Below are 22,407 nucleotides of genomic sequence, written 5' to 3'. Positions count from 1 at the left end.
GCAAACAAACACGCCTTTCCTTCTATGTTATTATTTGGCCTTTATTAAGTATCCTTCTGCTAATAATAGACCTCTTTCCATCATGCAAGAAGTGAAATGTAAGGAAATACCAGTGGACGGGATTGCTGCTGCTGCTAAAGGTCCTAATGCAGCAGCACTGTGTGTGTGGCAGGAATGTGATACATGTGCTCTTCATTAAGTCTTACTGCTTACTGCTGCTGTTAAATTAAGGAGGAATAATATTGATCAAACCTCTATTTTTCACTGTGTATAAGGGACAAGAATTTTTACTGTTACTTGATTGGCAATATTGACTCTGTCTCATCATATTCCTTGTCTGTTCAAGTGTTAAAGGAAAACAGCAGGTGGAGGAATCTGTCTGGAAATTGCATTGCTTCCTAGGCTTAAGAAAACAGTTCAGAGCTCTGTAGTGGCAGGCCATTAGCCTAAATCACCTTTTTTTTTCTTTTTTTCTTTATTTAATCTCTGTAATTCTCTTTCTTCTGAAATGAATCTGAATATCTGCAATCAGGATATCTGAATGGGCATTTGAACGATTGCCCTCTGATTGTCCTTCACTTCAGTTTAAGACTAGTGACAGATCCGTGTCAAGGAAATTTGCAAAGAAACTACTTTAAGAGTACCTCAGTTCCACAGTGACTAGTAAAGCTCCAGCATAATTCCAGAAATAGAAGAATTAGCTCTTCCTTCCTCTTGATGGGTGTTTCATCTTGGTGCCTCCTCATCTTACATTATGCTTAAATGTAGCTTTGGTTTATAACATAAACACTCTGAGGTAGTCTGTAAATTGGACTTTAAGGAGGATTCAGATTACTTGTGTTATAAGTGTATGCTCACATTTGTTCTTTTGTCACTCAAGCTCCGTCAGTTGTCCATGTCTGTATGTGTGTTGTTGCGTATCACAGTCTCTTGGGTTTTCTCTTGGGTTTTCTAATAAGATTCCAAAGGGAAATACTCATAGATTTGGTATTGACATATTAGGGTTGCTCCAGTGTGTAATTGTGAAAATAGTCTTTAATTATATATTCACATAATAATTTTCAGTTGGACTCTTGTCCCAATCCCTTGCTAGGTTCCTTATTTCCTGATTCAGTGTAGTTTCTATTCTTACTGTATTTTACCTCAGCATAAGGCCAGTGTCCTGTTCCTCTTCTCTCTACCTCTCTGTAGCCACTGACAAAACTCCTACTCTTCTCACTCAGGCTCCCTTCCTAGCCCTCACACACAGTTACTCCACTGCACTGCCTTGAGCTGTTTTTATAGCTTTCATAGATCTCGCTGGGGCCCCCTCTCTATCCAGCCAAGGACGTTACTTCTTAATACTGCCTGGAACAGGTAGAGTAGATACTTGGATAGAGAAAAGTGCCCAGTCCCAAACTTTGCACAGTCTGTAGCCCTGTGTCCTGCACTGTCTTGAGAGACATGAGAAGCTGTCATCTGAAGAAGAATCTGAAGTGACAAAACCTCTGGAAAATTAGCTCCTAAAATTCAAATTTTCCAAAAAATATGTCTTGCAGTCTCCTTGGATTGTGGCAGGAATCTTAAATCTATTTGTTAAAGACTAAGGATTCAGCCAAATCCTAACAGATTTTCACAGGGAAGATGTATCCTTTGAATAAAACACCTACATGGTAGTTACCAATTAACAAATTTGAAATCAGAATTTCTTTGAGTGGCTTTTCACAAAAAGATTATCAGAGTTTTGAGATACGAGAAAAATGGTATTTTGGATAGCTTTATTTCCTGGAATAGGTAAACTTCCTTCTTTTGTTTAAAAAAAGAAAAATAAAACTAAAAAGTATCTACCTCTAAACATGAAAAGGACATCTGACAGTTCATTCCATTAAATCTTGCCAGTGTTATAAAGTAAACATTACAAAAATGGGAAGTGTCAGACCACCTTTGTAATAGGTGGTACTGCTAATCCCACCTCTAATATATAATTAGCTTTTGGGGTATGATTTGTCTGTAAATATTCCTGCTAAGCCAAATCTTATTGTATGATGCGTCAGCCCAGGACTTAATACATTTTAATGCAAAACAAAATTGAATTCTTGATATAGAAATGTAAAGGTCACAGATCCATAATGCAAAGTTATGCCATATTTTATTTAGGAATTAAATTGCTAAGATTACCCTGATGGTTTTTAAAAGGTTAATGTGTCTGCATATACCTTTTTAAAAAAAAAAAAAAACATCAACATCAATAATGAGCTGCAAAATCCCATATACATAATGCTATTTTCATAACCTAAATTTTAATCCATCTTTATGTTTAATGTTTTCTACAGTAGAATAAAAAGGTTGATAGGTTGATATAGATTCCTGTAGACAGATTTAACCCGCTCCAGAAGTAATTTACTAGGTTCTCCAGTGGCTTTTGCAAAATGCCTTGAACTCTGTGTTGCTTTCAATGCGTTCTTACCATATTACCTCACCTGATCTTGCAAGTGTAAAAATATGACTTGTCTCTGAAAGCTGAAGTCACATTGCAGTGAATTCCAGGCTCCAAGAACTGTGTTGCTGGTATTTTGCAGGGTGGTTAGAAAAGAGCAGTTTAAATCTGCCTGAAGTGCAGGAGAAATACAAAGGTGCGTTTCTGAGCTCCATAACAGTGGGAGCAGCTCCGTGACTTGGGTTTTTGGGGGTATCCTACCCCTGTGAGATAGAAAGGCTCCAAGACCTGCTGCCCTCCAGGCCTGGGAGCTGGAAGTTTTTGCCTTTCACAGAGGAGTATGTTGCCAGTGGGAGATCTTCTCACCCAACACAGCAAGATCTCACATCAGGCAGGGGTGAGGGATGACACTACCATTCACAGAGGTAAGGTTTTGACTTTTGTGGAAGGGAGCAGTTCTTTGCTTGCAGCAACTACCAAATTCAGCATGAATCAAACACTGGAGACCCCACGACTCCCTGGGACTACCTCAAGTTGTTAATCAGTGAAAAAACCCTCCAGTGCTTGAGGACTCCCATGGCAGTGGGAGCCTGGAGGTATCTTCTGGCTATGGCAGACAGGTTCAAGCTCCAAAACCCCCTGGGTACCTAACTCAGTGGGAGCAAGGAGATACACTTGCTTGCTGAAATGGGATGCTGACCCATAGGGAGAGGCTGCAGCTCCTTGATGTCAGCTCTAGAGCCTGCCCACTCCCCAGTGCCTATGGGAAATCAGTGGGACTGGCCATTCCCACTGAGGTCCTGGCAGCTGTTTCTGCAGAGAAAAAAATGGCAATGAGCTCACATTCAAAACAAAAAGGTGAACTGCCATACTTCATGCACTGCTGGGGAGAAAGAGGACTGACCTCTTTTCTTGGAGAACAAGAACAATAAAAAATATTTACCTCAAAACCTGAAAGGGACATCTGACAGTTCATTCTGTTAAATCTTACCAAAGTTACAAAGTGAACATAAAGTATGGTCTTATAATAGGAAGTGTCAGGCTGTCTTGGCAATCACTGGTACTGCCAACCCCACCTCTAGTATATAATTGCCTTTGGAGGCTTAATTTGTCTGTAAATATTTCTCCTACACTGAATTGTACGGAGTGTCAGTCCAGGATTTAGTACATTTTACATGCAAAATAAAATTGAATCATGATAAAGTTTGCAGACTAGAAGTCAGTTTAAAAAACAGAATCTCAAGTTTCTTGGGGAGGTAAAAGTAGTTTGTGTGCTTGGAAACAGCTGTTACCTGCTGTTCTTTCCCCTAAGCATAAATTTTGCCATGGCAATTGAGGTTGCAGTCATCTGTCACTTGTTATACAGAAACAGACTTTATTTTCTGGAAATGATATTGTAGAGAGCGTTGTGGTACGTGGCATTTGGGCTCATCATGTACCTCCCTTTTTTCCAGTGAGGCCATCAGTCTGCTCTGCTGAATGAATGTAGGAGTGTCACTGGGTGTACTTCACTGTCTGCCTGTAGTATTTTAAGACTTTCAGTGCCATTCTGCCTCTGAGAACAACTCACTCTATAAAAGCCAGCCAGACTGTTGGTAAAAGCTGGAAAATCTTTGGTGAGTGAGCCAACTAGGGAAGGTGCCCTGCTGGACCTCTTGTTGACGAACAGAGAAGGACTTGTGAGCCATGTGATGGTTGGAGGCCGTCTTGGGCAGAGTGATCACGAAATGATGGAGTTTTTGATACGTGGAGAAGCGGCGAGGGGGGTCAGCAAAACTGCCACCTTAGATTTCCAGAGGGTGGACTTTTGCCTGTTTAGGAGACTGGTCAAGAGAGTCCCCTGGGAGGCAGCCCCAAAGGGCAAAGGAGTCCAGGAAGGCTGGACAGTCTTTAAGGAGGAAGTCCTAAAGGCACAAGAGCAGGCTGTCCCCAGGTGCCGAAAGATGAGCCGGCAGGGAAGAAGACCAGCCTGGCTGACTAGAGAGCTCTGGCTCGAACTCAGGAAAAAGAGGAGAGTCTATGACCTCTGGAAGAAGGGGCAGGCAACTCAGGAGGACTACAAAGGTGTAGCGAGGCTGTGCAGGGAGAAAATTAGAAGGGCCAAAGCTGAGCTAGAGCTCAGTCTGGCTGCTGCTGTAAAAGACAACAAAAAACACTTCTTCAAATACATTAGCAGCAAAAGGAGAACTAAGGAGAATCTCCAGCCCCTAGTAGACGGGGAGGGAGCACAGTGACCAAGGATGAGGAAAAGGCTGAGGTACTTAATGCCTTCTTTGCCTCAGTCTTTAATAGCAGGGCCAATTGTTCTCTGGGTACCCAGCCCCCGGAGTTGGAAGATAGGGACGGGGACCAGAATGGAGCCCCCATAATCCAGGGGGAAATGGTTAGTGACCTGCTGCACCACTTAGACACTCACAAGTCTATGGGGCCTGATGAGATCCACCCGAGAGTACTGAAGGAACTGGCAGAAGTGCTCACCAAGCCCCTTTCCATCATTTACCAGCAGTCCTGGCTAACTGGGGAGGTCCCTGCTGACTGGAGATTAGCTAATGTGACGCCCATCTTCAAGAAGGGCTGGAAGGAGGACCCGGGAAACTACAGGCCTGTCGGCCTGACCTCGGTACTGGGGAAGCTGATGGAGCAGATCATCCTGAGTGCCATCACATGGCATGTAGAGAATAACCAAGGGATCAAGCCCAGCCAGCATGGGTTCAGGAAAGGCAGGTCCTGCTTGACCAACCTGATCTCCTTCTATGACAAGGTGACCCGCCTAGTAGATGAGGGAAAGGCTGTGGATGTTGTCTATCTAGACTTCAGTAAAGCCTTTGACACAGTTTCCCACAGCATTCTCCTGGAGGAACTGGCTGCTCATGGCTTGGACGGGTGTACTCTTCACTGGGTAAAGAACTGGCTGGATGGCCAGGCCCAAAGAGTGGTGGTGAATGGAGTTTACTCCGGTTGGTGGCCGGTCACAAGCGGTGTTCCCCAGGGCTCTGTGTTGGGGCCAGTTCTGTTTAATATCTTTATCAGTGATCTGGACAAAGGGATCGAGTGCACCCTCAGTAAGTTTGCAGATGACACCAAGTTGTGTAGGAGTGTTGATCTGCTTGAAGGTAGGAAGGCTCTGCAGAGGGATCTGGACAGGCTGGATGGATGGGCCGAGGTCAATTGTATGAGGTTTAACAAGGCCAAGTGCAAGGTCCTGCACTTGGGCCACAGCAACCCCATGCAACGCTACAGGCTTGGGGAAGAGTGGCTGCAAAGCTGCCAGGCAGAAAAGGACCTGGGAGTGTTGGTTGACAGCCGCCTGAATATGAGCCAGCAGCATGCCCAGGTGGCCAAGAAAGCCAATGGCATCCTGGCTTGTATCAAAAATGGCGTGGCCAGCAGGAGTAGGGAAGTGATCGTGCCCCTGTACTTGGCACTGGTGAGGCTGCACCTCGAATACTGTGTTCAGGTTTGGGCCCCTCACTACAAGAGGGACATTGAGGTGCTGGAGCGTGTGCAGAGAAGGGCAACGAAGCTGGTGAAGGCTCTGGAGCAGAAGTCTTATGAGGAGTGGCTGAGGGAGCTGGGACTGTTTAGCCTGGAGAAAAGGAGGCTGAGGGGAGACCTTATCGCTCTCTTCAATTACCTGAAAGGAGGTTGTAGAGAGGTGGGGGTCGGTCTCTTCTCCCAAGTAACAAGTGATAGGACAAGAGGAAATGGCCTCACATTGCACCAGGGGAGGTTTAGGAAATTTTACTTCACTGAAAGGGTTATCAAGCATTGGAACAGGCTGCCCAGGGAAGTGGTTGAGTCGCCATCCCTGGAGGTATTTAAAAGACGTTTGGATGAGGTGCTTAGAGACATGGTATAGTGGTGGTCTTGGTAGTGTTAGGTTTACGGTTGGACTCGATGATCTTAAAGGTCTTTTCCAACCTATACGATTCTGTGATTCTGTGATTCTGTGATCTTCTCAGCAAATATCTTTCTTTCAGAAAAATGCAAGAGTATTGGGGTTTTCCTCCTAACATATACTTAAAAATTCCAAACACATCACCAACAGACAGAAATATTGTAGGGAAACCGCCACTCAGAAAAGGCTGTTTGTATGATAAAACTACAAGATTCAAGGGGAGACCAAGCAGAGCCTTTGCAGTTGGACTGTGCTCTGGTGGTTGTTCTTGTGGGAAGTTCTGTCAGTACCACAGTGATGAATAATATGCTGTAATGTTAAAATTGACCCAGCAGGTACAGCAGGATGAATGGTTCTGTAAAGTCTGAATAGAATCCAGCTTGTTCTGTGTCGGTTATAAGATCAACAGAAATAACATTATTATAAACTTTAGCCATAAAGTAAATAAAATCTGACTGAAAAGTGAGCTGTGTGAACATTGTTACCTTGATAGCTTCTTAGATCTGTTCATTTCCTATTCAGAGCCCCACAAAAAGTAAACCCAGGCTTTCTGAAAATTTCTTTTGACTTCTTGCCCAAAATAAAAGTCTGGATATAGGATTAAACTTTATCACCAGGGTAAATCAGGGAGTTCTTATGGAAACAATAACCTTTCTTGAGTGACCAGGTAGACTACAGGTTCCCATGTGAGTCCTGCCAGAGGGAACAGGTATCTTGGGAAATACTCGAGATTCATTTTCCACTGTCTTCCAGTATTTCAAGAACAATTCCTTATAGAAGCTTAGCGTTGCAAGAGGATGGGGCTTTTCTATAATGGGAGTTTGCTGTAAACTGTCAGAAGTTTTTTGTCTGATAAAAAAAAATCCTTGTCAAGTGCTATGATCGTATATGAAAGATTCTTTTAGTGCTGGGAAGGACAGAGTAGAGCTCTCTGAGTTGCAGAGCAGGCAAAAGTTTCATTGCTTTCATTTTTCAAGGTTTGTATCAGCTGATTATTTTTGCTGGTAATTCTAGACTGAAAAGTATGTAATTTCTCATGTTGACTATTCTAGTAGGTCAGATTTTAAGGAGGATACTTTCTTTTTTGAGTGAATAAGTGCTGTCATCTACCTTTTTTTTGTTGTTGTTGCATTCTGATATGGGAAGCTTTAATTCAGGAAGACAAATAAAGAAATCCAGGTTGGCAGAACATCTGCTTTAACAATATTCCAAGCGGGATTGCAGGGCAGTGTTGTCTTTACCTATTTATTATTGTAAACCTTGTCTTTTCTCTGCCTTGCAACTTTGATTTTACCATAGCATTTAAACTTGGATTTTCAAATCTTTTGCATGGGAAAGGTATATATAATTGCTGCCTTCTGAAACTGCTAGCATATTTTTGGATAATTTTGTGTTGTTGAAATGATCAGGCATTATTAACTCAAATGAGTGAAGTTCCCTATCGACAGAAGTTCTTTGGCAGCAATTAAAATTCAGATGGTTTGCATTGTACAAAGGTGCCAATTCCTTTGCAATTATGGCCAGCCTTTTTCTCCAATATTTGCTCTTTTTTGCCTTGAGTATCTAATAATCCATTAAAATTGCACCCATTTTTAAATATATGTGACTAAATATCTTTTAGATAGTAAAAACTAACTAATAAAACTTTGTAACTACAAGTATAGTTCAGTTTGCAATCTGTGAACTGAAAGTCAAAGTCTTTGTGTATTATAGTAAGTCACCCTCCTTTCCCACTACAAATATTTACTTATTTATTCATTGATTTTTGTGCAAATATGTATCATGGCATGATCTTTACCAGGAATGGGATCATTGGGAGCAATTATTTATGCCAGCGTTCAAAAGAGATGCTGAGCTATAAACATTTTCACTAGAGAAATAGCTGAGCCCCAGAATTAAATGCATATGTCAGAATATCCTTCCTTGACTTGCTTTGACACTGAACATAAACTCTTCATGTGAATGTTAGCACAAAGTACTAAACTTCTGGAAAGCAAAATCTGCATGTAAGTATTTCTGTATGTTTTTATGTTATTTTTGGCTGATTGCTGGCATACTCCTATTCTTTCTGATCACGGAATGCACAAGAGGTGATGGGCCACATGCTGTAGGGCCCACTATCTGACAGTTGTTCAGCAGACAGAAACCAGTGTACTCAAGTTTCCCACATGAAACTTATCTCCAAGACTCAACTTTTTTTTTTTTTATTAAGTGATGACTTCTGCAAAGAGCAAGACCCACATTATTTCTATCTGAGCCCAAGCTGTCCTGTTACCATGTCTTCTGTCAGCTTTTATCCCAACAAGATTGCCTGTTCTTCTGAGCAGAGTAGCCCAGGTGTTAATCTGATACCTTGTCATTTGTTTTATATCACCTGGAATTGGATTTTGAAACTATTAGTCATGCTGCCTGTGTACTGGGATCATTTCTGGAGTAATGTGCTATTCCGTATGAGTAATAGTGTTGGAATTTGGCATCTTTTGGGGAGCAAGAGCATATCTTTTACTTTCTCTTTTTTTGTTGTAGACAGTAAAACAAAGAATAGTGTTTCCTGTCATAAACCTAAATAAATAGGATTATTCATCATAATCTATACAGGGCATCATAGGAGATGCTTGAAGGACTGAGGCCCAAGGTTTTAATGTGCTTAAGGCCTTTTATAGAAATATTTTAAATAATTAAATAATTAATATTTAAATTTATTTAAATAAATAATTTTTATTTTTATGCATCTCTGATGGCATTTTATCATTCAGAAGTTTTCTATTCACTGGGTTTTTCACAAATATCAAATATTCAAAAGATTAATTTTGCATTTCATCAGAACTTCATTTGACTTCGTAGATTGAAGTTTTCCAGTGTTGCTCTATAAGCAAATATCTTGACACTGTATAGGCAAAATAAATATTTAGAAAATAATGCTGTATATTGCAGTAGCTGTGAATTGAGCATTAAGTGATACTCATTTTGAGTGGTGATGTTAAATTTAAGTGCCTGGGAGTTCATGAGTGCACATATTAAAATTTGTATGAGATACGTGCAGTCACACAGTTTTGTATGTTAGTCAAGTGTTGAGTTTAAAAAGAGTAAAGGTCCTGGTACACTAAATAAAAGTGGTCCATATTTCAATGTGTGGTACCTATTTCAATGGTAGTAACTTTAACTGATTCTTGCCAGATGAGCACCCAGTCCCAACCACGGTCCATAACTTTATGGACATAAATCACATGTTAGAAACCCCCACTTATTGTATCCCTGAGACCCTTATAAGCAAGAATGACATGAGATGTAAGAGCTGGTAATTCCATTAATTTAAATACTCTTGATATATCTGATATAATTGTGGTTTTGATGAGTGAAGGGGAGCTATTTGTAAGTACAGTAGGTATAATTTTGAACTTGAATGAATGTCTCTCTAGATAACCACTAAAAGGCACATATTCTTCCTATCTTCCTCCTTCCAGTGTGATGATGTATGTTTGGAATACAACACTAAAAATTTTATTATTGTGACTGTTGTGTTCTTCCAGAAATCTAAGCAACAATAAGATCAAGGAGATCCGAGAAGGCACATTTGATGGAGCTTCAGGAGTGCAGGAACTGATTCTGACAGAGAATCAACTGGAATCAGTGCATGGACGAATGTTTAGAGGCCTCACAGGGCTAAAGACATTGTAAGTGCAAAGGCCTGTCTTTCTCTGTTCCTCTGTAAGTTGAGTGGGAGTACTCAAGTTCAGCAATGCCTGCTAAAATATCTGTTACTAGACAACAAGCTTTAAGGCAGGGTCTTGTATCACCGTCATGAAGTCTTCAATATATTTCTAGTCCTGGGTAGGTTTGAGATTTATCTGCTGTTTCTGTGAAAAAACAGATTTTCAAGAATTTCAGGGGTAACATGATGGTGAACCTGTCATGGATCAAATTTGCGCACTTTTAATCATTTAATACTTTTATTATTTTGTTATTTCCTATGGAAACAAGGCATGTAGGAACATGTTTGCTATCTATTAGTCCATCCTCCTAGTCCGCCTCCACCCAAATTGGAATTGTTGGTCTGCTTAAATCAAACCTCAGAGTAGGCTAGGAGCCTGAAAGATTTTTAATATCCTACAAACTATATGAAATCAGTAGGTAGGGAGAGAAGAAAGACTCAAGTTATTGCTGCCACCAAAACAGGTATAGCTAAGCAACTTTAAGGCAGGCATGACCAAACTGTTACAGGTCCTGCTGACAGCAGGTAGCTGGCCACTCACTCTGCACCAGGTGTAGTAGCCCACAAGCACAGGCATGGCTTTGGACTAGCCACAGCATGCTCTTTCTTGCCCACACCAAGTACCATAAAAATTATGTGTCGGTATCTTATTAATGCAGTTGTGGTTGGGGAGAGTGTGTAGGTGACATAGAGCACAAATGCATAAGAAATCAGTTGGGTATTACTTTTGTGCTTAGACAACCTTTGTAATTTATTTCTGAGAACTAATGCTTTTACATAAACTCATATTACCTAATGCTAATTTATTTTCATGTTAAAAGTTATATTGGAAAAAGGATCACAGACAAGATTTCAAGATGATGTCTAATCTACCCCATCCACCATCCTGAGAAGCAGTCAGGGACTAGGCTTCTGGTGACAGCAAAGACTTATGCCAGACAATGTGTATGATCTGTACGTGAAAAATACCTCTCTTGCATAGTCTTCCCTGCTGCAGAAAGAAAGCACTTGACTAGGTGGATGCTGTCAGTAAATAGACTCTAGGAGTGAAAATGCAATTTAAAATCTGCAGTGTATTCATTAGCAGCAAATACTTCTTACGTTGCAAAGTATCATGGCACAATTACTTCAGTCCTTACTCAAGTGTAAAAAGAAATCCAAGTTTCACTTCAAGGACTTTGACCTGTAATGATGAATAGGGAACTTTTCTTTTGCTGTTCCTTTAATATTATTTTTCTGTGGTTACAGCCATCTGTCCTTTAATTTGATGTATGCACTTTACTAAGGGATTTGAAAATACTGTCTGTAGATAAAAAATTAATTTTTATACTGTAAAGCAGCCTGTGGCAGTGCTCCTAAACAAAATTTAGCATTTTTTAATAAAAAGATGCTTAACATTCAAGCTATCCTGCTGACCTGACCTACATTTCCTTCTAGCTGACAAAGCAGTCTAAATATACACAGCATGATATGAGGATCTGTAAGTATAAGTTTTCCTTCAGAAAGGGCACACAGTGCATGCTGGACCATGATATGAAACCAAAGGTTTTGACTTGAGGTACATACATTTCTACCCATTAATTGACTTTCTTTGAGCATTAAAATTGTGGTCTTTTACAAAGAGGCCACATTGGACAGGGTCATGGTCCAGTTTTTAAAAGACTGTATGCTTCCTGAAATGTAACAAATTGCTGTGCAAGATGTATTGGCATCCAAATTTGGCCATCCCATCTTGCAGTACTACTGCCTGATACTTTACATACAGAATGGAGAAAATGTTTCCTACTGCTACTAAGCCACTAAGGGCGTTACTTCTCTTATTTACTACACTATTCATTTGAGAGCTTGTGGTCTTGACCTGGCTTTCAGGCAGCTTAGTACTCCATGTGTAAGGTGTGTGTCTCTGTGCCCTGTGACTCTTTTCTGACATAGTTTCACCCCAGTTGCAATACCAAAACTATTGGACCATAGTGGTTGTGATGGTAACTGCACATAGAGAACAGTAATGCAAAAACAATATAATGTCCAGGTCTTAAACACTGAGTATTTCAGATTACTCTGTGAATTACTTCCCAAACATATCTAATCTCTCTTTGGTGTTTTTCAAGTGTCTATTGATGTAGTATTTAAACACCCAACTAGCGGATACCAATCTGAGATTTAAATCCAGACTTCTAAGGGAGTCTGAATGTTCATTGTTCACTGCATGAATCTGATACCAAGGAATTAACCGTCCTCAATTTGGAGGAACAATTCACTGGAATAGCAGCATGAGCTGCATACTTTTTGTGGATTTTTGGTATTATGCTTTAATTACTGAATAATTTTTCACCTAAGTAGGAATATCACAACTGTGTAGTGATGTTTACAGACCCAGGTATTGATTGGCATGCAGTGTACAAATACACATGAGCCTTTTTTGCTATGAGTGAAACAAGTTACTACAGTCTTTCAGATTAATTAGGCTTTATCGTCGAGTTCATTGTTACCATAACAACTCAGAGAGATGTATCTTCCAAAACACAGCACTGATTCATCTGGTACAAGCACTGAGCAAAGACCGTTTTATAGGATGGTTACTGCTTTCTGTCTTGTTAATTAATGATTATAATGACATTTCAGAGCTTGTGTTAGGTCTGGAAATCTTTCCTAAGCTATTCCTTGGTTTCTGCTCAGGATGCTGTTTCCTTCTCTACTTTTGCAGCGTGGCTTACAAAAACATCCACGATAGGAGTAGAAGTAATGCAGCTAGTATTGTTATTGTCATGCATTTCTGGCAGTCTTTCTCGATGGATCTCTGAAATACATCTTCACTTACTCTCAGATATTTACTAAATTAAGACTTTAGTGTTTATTTTTTAAATAGTCATAATTTTAATTGCATACTACTTTCAGATGTGGAGCTCCCATCAGCCTCAAATGTTGTGTGGAAGAAATGCGTTTTAAGTTCATGAGACAATGTTTACATCAATCTAGCCCTCCTTTAGCTGTGTTGTACTTCAGCAATCAATAAAAATAGAGTACAGTGCTTGCCAAAGCATCTGTTGATGCCCTAGATAAAGGACCTCCTATCCTGAAATTATACCCCCTCCCAGTAGTTCCTAATTCCCTGTTTTAATCCTTGCAGGATGCTGAGGAGCAACTCTATCAGCTGTATAAACAATGACACCTTTGCTGGACTAAGCTCAGTGAGGCTTCTTTCGCTGTATGACAATCACATCAGCACTATCACCCCTGGAGCCTTCAGCACATTAGTCTCTTTGTCTACAATGTAAGTTATCTTTTTATGATACAAACATGTCATGATGCTGTTATTCAGTGCTTTCCCTTTAAGAAGACAATGTTTGAGTTTCAAAATCAAACTACTTACTGTTCATATATGGAAAATTTCATTTAGGGAAGGAAAACCCCATCCTACTGAAATCACAGGTTTGGAGGATTCAAGGAGTGATTTAGAAAAATGTTTGAATTGCTTCAGCTGGAGTGGCTGACAACTTTGAGGTTACCAGCCTCAGGCAGGATGACTGCACGTTTTGCTGTGTCACAGCCTAGTGCAGTACACAGCAGAAGCTCATGTAAAACCATCTCTGCAGATTCAGAAGTGCATAGCTTATCATACACTTTAGCTCCCTGAAGCTGCTTTAGTTTCAGTAGAGTCTAATTTTGTAAGAACAGCTTTCTTGGATTTCAGTTAAATCAGTTAAATATCAGAAGAAATCTACTAGCTAATGCTTAGATTTTCAGAAGAGCCTAAGAGGACAAAATACTGCAGTCCTACTGAATGTGATTTTGAAAATCCCAACCTAAGCTGTTGTGATAATTCTCTTATATTTCTCAATCCTTCTTTGAAGTATTTCCCTTGCTTCTTAAATATGTTTACATGCTTTTTGTAGTGTGTCCATTTTGATAAAATACAGACAGATAAACATGGAAAGAAAGTCTGCTGTTTGTTTCCAGCTATGACTGGGGTCCCTGGTGTTGCTGTTAATGGAAGTTGTCTGCTTAATGCCCTTCACACTGCCCTGAAAATACATCCTAATTGTCCAATCAAAATATACTATTGGTGCTATTGCATTTCAGATTTTGAAAGTATTCTCCATCATAGAAAAAAAGAAGTATTGAATCTCAGCTGTTTTTTTTCTCACACTTTCATTTTGTTGTTATAACTTTTCACCAGCAAATCAGTTATCATTCTGGCATTAGCTCCATGCAGCATAAAGAACCAAGACTTTTCTTCCATTTGCTTTCTGTAGTCCCAAAAGCCTCCTCGAAATTGAAGGACAAAGAGAGAAACACAACCAGATTATTTTTATTAACTGTTTTCAAGTCACAGGTCAAAGTGAGTGGTACTTGCTGAAAACTTGTTCTCACTGTGCTGCAAGCAATGCCTGCCTGCTTTTTGCGCAATTGTCTCTCCTCTTACTTCTGCGGATCCCTTAATAGCGGTGACTCTTTGAATCAGTCTATAAAGTCCCTACCTTGTTTGCATAGGAGTATCTTTGCTATGTTTTGTTAGAAGATAGCCAAATTTCTTCTTTTTGCAGCTGTGGATAAAGATTATTACAATTTCTAGCAACAGCAATTAAATCTGCTGCTAATTAGAATGCGCTGCTTTGGCACTGACTTACAATCATGTTGGTCATGGTAGGTTCCTAGCTGTGTCTTGATGAAAAAGTTTGTTCTTTGACACATTTTCACTCTGCACTTGATCCACAGACAGGAGAAGGTGTGCTTTTGACTCCTTTAGACATTGGTTTAAGGCCATAGTGGTATTTCACATACAAATGCAAAATTCAGATGTGTTCATTTCCTAGCAGTACTCCATTGTAGGTGAATATATTAGATGATAACACTACTGAAGATAGATAGTATGACTGCTTTTCCTGTTCAACCCCCACTTTGTGAGTTAATTGGGTATTGTAATGACTTATTTTTGCATCTATTAATGTGAGCCAGAAATTCATACAACGTTTAACATTTCCATTTTTATCTTGGCATATTTACAACACTAAAAAATATTGCTTCTTTTCTTATTACTCTTTGTGATTCAGCCTCATTGATATCAAAACACGAACAGCTCTGAAAATAATGCCCTGACTAATGGTTTTCAATAGAGGAAGAACATCTATTTTGTAAGTTATTGGTAAAAAAATAGCAGTTTTTATTATTTATTACTAGTTAAACTAGGTACTGTAGCATCCTAATTTGAAGTGTGCTTGCACTTCTGCATACAGAGTTCAGTCATGTCGTTCAGTCCTTTGCACAGTCGAGTGGGCATGTTTGCAAGTAGAACTGGTTTTCCATGAATTAAACATGCAAATATTCTGGTATAAACTTAACCTGAATTCCAGATTATATTTTCAACCTAATTTCAACAATATCCAGATGTGTTTTGGCATGTTTTTCTAACAGGTCACTAGAATCCATTTAAATAGTTAATATTCTGTGGCTTCTTTGCAATTTTTAAGAGGCACTTGTAGTAGGATATGCATATTTCATTCCTCAAAACTTCTATTCCCCCTTGATTTTAAAAATATGTCTATGTCCTTGAGTAAACACTTAGGAATTTAACATTAGTACGTCATCTTTGCTAAAAGCTTGATTGCTTTGTTTCTGTTTGAGTGGTTAAATCACTGTCTTATGTGTAGGAACTCTGATTACTAATTATGAATTTTTATAACAATTTGTCTGCCCAACATTACTGTTTGTGATTTGAGAACTCTACTTGAATAGCCAGATGCCAAAATAAAGCTTTTGCAAATAATTGGCCTTTCCAGACTTTCAATTGCTTTTCAAGTGAAGTAGGGAATCTCTTGTCCCATGTGACACTTTATAGAGAGATCTTACATTTTTTCCAAAAGTTGCATCACAGTCTTGCCATGGAAAGAACACATATCTAAGCACATGTATGAACTTTATACTACATTAAAGCAAAAAATCACTGCTCTGCAGTTGGACAAAGGATGCAATTTAGGTGTTGCTAAAGTGGCAGCAGGATGTATGTAATGTGTGACAAGATAAATTTGTCCTTTTTTCCCCAGTCATTTGAATTTCTCTATTTATTCATTTTATATGTAACAACTTAGTTCTTTCTAAGAAAAGCATAATCCAAATTCTAATCCAAGGGTTTAATAAATTTTAGGTCATATGTTAACCTGTGTTTGCCAAGGAGAAAATGCGGGTTTGTGAATAGTTACTGCTGCTCAGGTAGTTAGCAGTAACACATTAAGTCAAAGCAACCTCTCCTCTGTAGAATAGGGATAATTACTATTTTGTTGGGAACATTTTATAGATTGAACGTTCGAATGTTTCTGGAAGTTTTTGATATGTCCCAGTAAGATGCTCTCTAGATGTGTAAAATGTTCTTTACATTCAGAGCTGCTGGTTTTCCAGAAACCTGATTATATACACCTGCTGTTTGTTTCCAGTTGTGGATTATTTCTTTCTAAGGATTTGTGTCACAGAAGTCATTCTGTGAATATGATCTTGCCCTCTTCCATCAGTGGAACAAATGGCCTTTGAAGCATTGCTTCACTCAGCGTTGGAGGTTTAAATACTTGGCTTAAACACTCTGTTCATGCCAAAGTATGTCAGTATGGAAAATATACAAAGCATCCTGCATGTGGTCCCATTATGGATTAAAGGAAATGGAAAACAATTCAGAAGGAAAGTAACTAGAACTAGAGTAATGCTTTCAGTGCTTTTCTGCACATTCTGTCTGAAAGCTCCTATGTAACCTGTTCTTTTTCTCACCTTCATATGGCAAGTTAGCCTTGCCTTTGAATCCTAGTCAGCATGAAGTAGGTTGAGTATTTTTGTTATAAATGAAATACTTATATTTTTACTATAAAAATATTTTATTTATATTTATCAATATTTTTACTGAACATTATGCTGAGTTTTTTCCTCCCCCTAGTTCTCCCTCTACAAAATGTACAATAGTCTATGCTAGATCCACATGCAATTACACACCCAGAGCTCCAGGCTAGTGCAGTGATTGAAGTATGCTTTTTTACAACACAGAGAGCAGCTGTAAATCATATTGTGGGTATGTGATGTTGGCCTAGAACCTATATAATTTAGGAACTGGTTCGGGTTTGTTTTCTTGCTGCCACACCTCAACTATGCCATATGTTTTTGTCTTCAGCACTATTGTTATTTGAAGGAATTGCTTGGCTGAAAACCTAATGTGATTTTGACTACATGTTTAGTTTTGTAAAAGTATGTTGCAAGTGAAGACTTACAAGGTCTTCAGCTACTACACCTACAGTTGAAGAGCCTGTTTCTTTACAGCCTTAAAATTTTTTGTCTTTAAGATATGCTATGCTTTAGAGAGATTTCATTATCATCTTTTTTCTGTACTACCAAAATAATAACTCTCGGACATATTCACATATGATTTGAGAATTCCATCAGCATTAGATACTTCATTTTCCATACATGAGGCTCTGACAGCTCATTTTTCTTCGATGAGGCAACCTCAGAGTGAAGCTATTGATTCTCCCTGTCTTTGTACATAAGATAGTCAGCCTTCTTTTTTTACCGGGGATATCAGCGTCTTTCCTTCATCTGAAGTTAAGTCATAAAAAAGCTTACACACAAATTATGGATAGGTGTTTCAGTACAGGACTCCAGTAAAAAGTTTTTTCCAAGATTCTCCGCATTAATTCTAGTTAGTTTAGAAAGATGGTTGCTTAAAATAACTGTCACTGTACACTCCTTTCATTCAAAGGATCACAACCTATTCAGAAATAGAAATGAATCATATCTTTTCTATACTTACTATCTATGTTACAGGTGCTCCACTGAGAAATTGTTATACATCTATGCTTTCATGGCTTGACAACAGGATGTTTTTTAAACACTGCTAACTCAAGCTACGTTAAGAATCCATTCCTCTCACGGAGGCTGTCAAATTGTTGCTTTGGGTACTGCACACCACAGTGCTGCAGCGAGGCTGCAAATGTATTTGAAAGATATTTTGGGAGCTGTAGCAAGATGCTTTTCACTACAGATATACTGACCTTAGAAAGCTTCGTAAGAAGTGGCTCAAGCTGACAGTGCTGCTTAATATATGTATATATGTACATACAGAGTGCTATCCTTACTACTTCAGTAGGAAACCCAAATTCATATTGCCAGTGGCTCCCACCTGGCACTGGTTTGTATGGTCTGTAACACAAGTGAGTGGAAACCATGAGCGTACTGGGACAAGGAACAGTGTGCTAAGCCAGCTTGGCTGTAGACATAGGGAGTGGTACGTGTAGGTCTGTGCTACGGGGTAGCAGTGCTAAACTTTTCCATGGCATTACCCGAAGTAATGACGTTGAAGATCATGCATACGTGGGTGCAGTGCATAAGCTGAGTTTAGACTTGGGTGTGAGCTGTAGCTTGGGTTGAAATCCACTATAAATACAGCCCTGGTAGTGATGTGAGTATGTCTGAATAATAGTTGTAGTAGTAAGTACTTTGGTTTATAAACTTTATATATATATGCATGTATATGTATTTTTATTATAACCCTCGTCCAAGTATAAAACCTGCATAGAACATCCCTGATCTGTAGAGCAGAGGAGGATCTTACAGAAACAGATGGCAGGAAAGAGCTTGGACTTGGAACCCCTCATCTTTCTGTAGTTATTTCAGTATTTCTGTATGTTCATGTTTGATGCAATTATGTTTTGTTCCGTTTCAGTAATTTGCTGGCTAACTCCTTTAATTGTAACTGCCATTTGGCCTGGCTGGGAAAATGGTTGCGGAAGAAAAGAATTGTCAGTGGAAATCCACGCTGCTTGAAACCCTTTTTCTTAAAGGATATTCCAATCCAAGATGTAGATGTCCAGGACTTCACCTGTGATGGTAAGAAAATCCGATTTGATTTGGTGGTTATGATAATGTTGGCAGCTCTGTGAGGACCTCCCTTCCTATCAAACAATACTGCATGGTAAACAGTTTAGTGATGAGGAAGATAGCCATCTAGAGCTGAAGATCATTGTTCCTTATCAGTTTATTTTTATTCTTGGTTTCCAGTTTCTGAATTTCTACTGTCTACATCTAAATATAAGAATGAATTTATTACAGACAAATGCTCTGCTTTGTATAATCCCAGTATAATCCTGGCCCTTCATCCCACTTCCTTATGCATACACTTAGTTAACACTCTGAAGCCAGTGGGAATGGTGCTTGCTTGGAAAGTCTTAGTTTTGGATACTGTTCAGTTTCACCAATAACAGATATGAATACAGGCAAATAACAAAACTTTGATATGATTTGAAATGACTCAGTGATGCTTAATGCTTTGCCAGGTCCATATAGGTTTTTAAATAAAAAAAAAATCCTGACATTCTTTTCATTTTCCAGGTAGTTCTTTGTCTTCTGATCAAGCAGATTTTAAAGAAAATAATGAGATAAATTGACTGATGAATGCACTGCTAACTTGACTTGTAGGCTGTGATTGCCTGTTAAGACCAGATATGCTGGAGCTGCAGTTAGTCATACCTCTAAAGAGACCATAAGAGTGATAGAAGTTTCCTGCTTAGAGTAGAAATTAATTCCTGTCCTAGTCGAGCAATCTGGCAACAGGCCCAAGTGTTTGGGCTCAGAGCTCAAGGGACCCAAGTTTAGTCATTAAAGAATAATTGGCTTTTAGTTTGGGAGAAAAAAAAAATCCTGGTCCACAAAATGACATTCCACACGTGGAAGCTGTCTCTATCATACAGTCACTCAGACAGCTGTGGTGAATGGAAGGTAGATGGTGGCAGGGTGTAAAACACAGAACATAGCGGGGAAATTGAATATGCTGAAGAAACATGCTCTTTCTGCAGGTTTGTGAAAGACTTTGAATTTTGTTTCCAGTCATTAAGCTCATTAAGCTCAGCTGGAGAGAAAAAGAAAAAAAATCTTCCCTGTTCTTCTGTAGGCTGGTCATGCTTCTCCATCCCTCTGCATACAAATGATTCCCTACCCATACATATATTGTAATTCTGTTATCTTGTATCAGGACTTCCAGTCTTATTCTTTAATCTCAGTGCTCATGGGTACATCAAGCAGAGAGAAGAAAGAAACAGATCTGTCTCAATTAGTCCTTGCATCAGTTTAAAAAAGAAAGAAGGCGGCACATAATGACAGCTGGCTGTGTGCTCTTGGATTGCAGCACTGTGTCTCCGTGCTGGTCAACTCAGGCTGCCTGTACTCACAAACAGTTGTACGATTCCTCTCACTGTCATCTAGAGAACGTGCCACTACGTGTTTCCTTTCATACACATCATGATACTGTAGTATGCATTTGCCTTATGTTTTGCAAAGTCTGTTGCTTTTGGGGAAAATCCATGCTTTAATGTTCTTAGCTTCAAAGAGTTGGTTTCTTCTGCAGAAACCCTATTGTTCTTCAATTACAAGATTTAATCTGTTGTTTATGGACCTTTGAATCCATTTTTGGAGAAAGTAGATATTTTTATGTGTGCACAGATGGATCGCCAGCAGTGGGAAGTATGCTGCTCAGTTTGTTGTTTGCCTGGTTATCCTTGTCAAAAACAATGAGGTTTTACAATTCAAATGATAAATGAAGTGCCAGGCTGACTTTAAAAACTAAAAAATTAACATCTAAAAGCTGAATTTTTAAAAAATCTACCTAAAGCAGAGTAGATCGTGAATATTATCTGTCTAGATGAATTTAAGGGCAATGTTGGGGTCAAGTTCTCCATTTCAGCTAGTACATGGGGGGTGAGGGGATGATATGGGATTCACATAACTGATTTTAATGTAATTTGCAAAATTACAGAGAAGTAGATACTCCTTAGAAAAAATATTTATTTAAAAATATTGCTATTCAGTTTTTGAACTGATGTTCATTTTGCCTAAAGAACCTGTATGGAGGCAGGTTGATCCAAAGCATTGGATCTACTTTAAAATATTGTGATGGTTACCATGGATTCAGGAATGTCCCTCCTTGGTCCTTGTAAGCAGTTATCTTCAAAGTGCATCACTCTGGACTGTAAAGCTGACTTCCTAATACTCCATTTCTCTCCCTCTGCAGGTAACGATGAAAGCAGCTGCTTGCTTTCCCCTCCTTGTCCTTCCCAGTGTACCTGTGTGGACTTGGTGGTACGTTGCAGCAACAAAGGGCTGCGTATATTGCCCAAAGGAATTCCCAAAGACGTGACTGAGCTGTAAGTTACCTTTTACATAGCTCCTTTCATGAGAAGTTCATGAAATTACATCATAGTGAGGCTTTGTAGGTCCTTGGGGGTTTTGCCTTTGACTTCAGGGGCTGGTGTTTTGTGCTTTGGTGCTTTCCATATGTTTTGACTGTTATTTTTATAGTTACTTGTCCCTTGGCTGAATACATTGCTCTGTAAGGGGAACAGAGCTTATCTATCCTTGTACCCATTAATTTTGTGTGTAGGGAACAAATGCATATATTAGTATCAAATAATCCTGTAGTGCTTCTGAGCAGCCTGAGCTTACAACAGGCAGTTTGAAAGGATGATGAAAATATGTTCCTGACTTACGCAGCTGTGAGCTAATTATCCTCTGAGGACATTAAAAAAAAGAAAAAGAAAGCAAGCCAGTGGTGGAAACAAACAATGAATTCTTTTCTCCAAACCTCATGAAGTGGCTAAAATAACAGATAATTAGATTAAATTGTAAAGTAAATTCATCCTAGTTGAGAACCATCTTTCTAGTCGTCTTTTCATCTACCCCTCGCTCTGACTTTGTATTGGATTTTTGTTCTTTCCATGGGAGTAAAATACACTGACGGAAGTGCTTGGCTTAAACAGTTGGCAATAGAAATATTGAGCTTTTCCCCTTTAGGTCCTTATTCAAATCTATCCCAAGTGAGTTGTTACTGAAACTTGTTACAATCTCATCAAGATTTCTGTGTGAAAGTAATTGGTTGAGTTAGCTGGTATGTTCAGTGAATTTTGTAATAAATTAATATCTAATTCTGCTATTTTTTAGTATCTAGTACTATTTTTACTATTTAGTAACAAGGCAGCTGATGATGAGATGCACATCTTTTTACTCCCTTCACAGTGGGAAAATGGGGTTTGCGCTGTTTTTACCAGCGTTGTAATCAAATACAAGACTTCGTTGCTGAATGAGGAGTGTACTGAAAGTGTATGTGGTGACTCAAATTAACTTGGAAATTTTGCATTAATTACTACATCCTTGGAACCCTGTTAACCAGGGCATGGTTAATAGTGGTTTGAATTAAAAGCCAAGTCCTGGCCTGTGTTTCCTTATATATTGCCATCAGCAATAAAAAGTCTGCTAGGTAGTTTCTGCTCTGCTCTTGTTCAGGTTTCATTGCATTCAAATACGACTTGCCAACAATAAGATATCACAGATGTTACTTTGATTTCCACTGCCACACTGAGG

The 22,407-nt window shown here is 39.1% G+C and overlaps 1 protein-coding gene across 4 annotated transcripts in view; it reads left to right on the top strand.

The window, feature by feature from the left end:
* SLIT3 (slit guidance ligand 3) overlaps positions 1-22,407 on the top strand; it is a 543,690-nt gene that overhangs the window by 420,097 nt on the left and 101,186 nt on the right. For all 4 annotated transcript variants that reach the window (XM_075509986.1, XM_075509985.1, XM_075509988.1 and 1 more), the window contains 4 exons: positions 9,845-9,988; positions 13,154-13,297; positions 18,722-18,885; positions 21,062-21,194. In XM_075509986.1, the coding sequence (XP_075366101.1) occupies positions 9,845-9,988; positions 13,154-13,297; positions 18,722-18,885; positions 21,062-21,194 (585 nt within the window). The remainder of the gene's footprint in view (positions 1-9,844; positions 9,989-13,153; positions 13,298-18,721; positions 18,886-21,061; positions 21,195-22,407) is intronic.

The sequence above is a fragment of the Mycteria americana genome, chromosome 8, assembly GCF_035582795.1.
Source record: "Mycteria americana isolate JAX WOST 10 ecotype Jacksonville Zoo and Gardens chromosome 8, USCA_MyAme_1.0, whole genome shotgun sequence".
In the NCBI taxonomy this organism is placed as follows: Eukaryota; Metazoa; Chordata; class Aves; order Ciconiiformes; family Ciconiidae; genus Mycteria; species Mycteria americana.
Note: the sequence above shows the minus strand (reverse complement) of the source record. Positions and strands in the feature narration are given on the sequence as shown.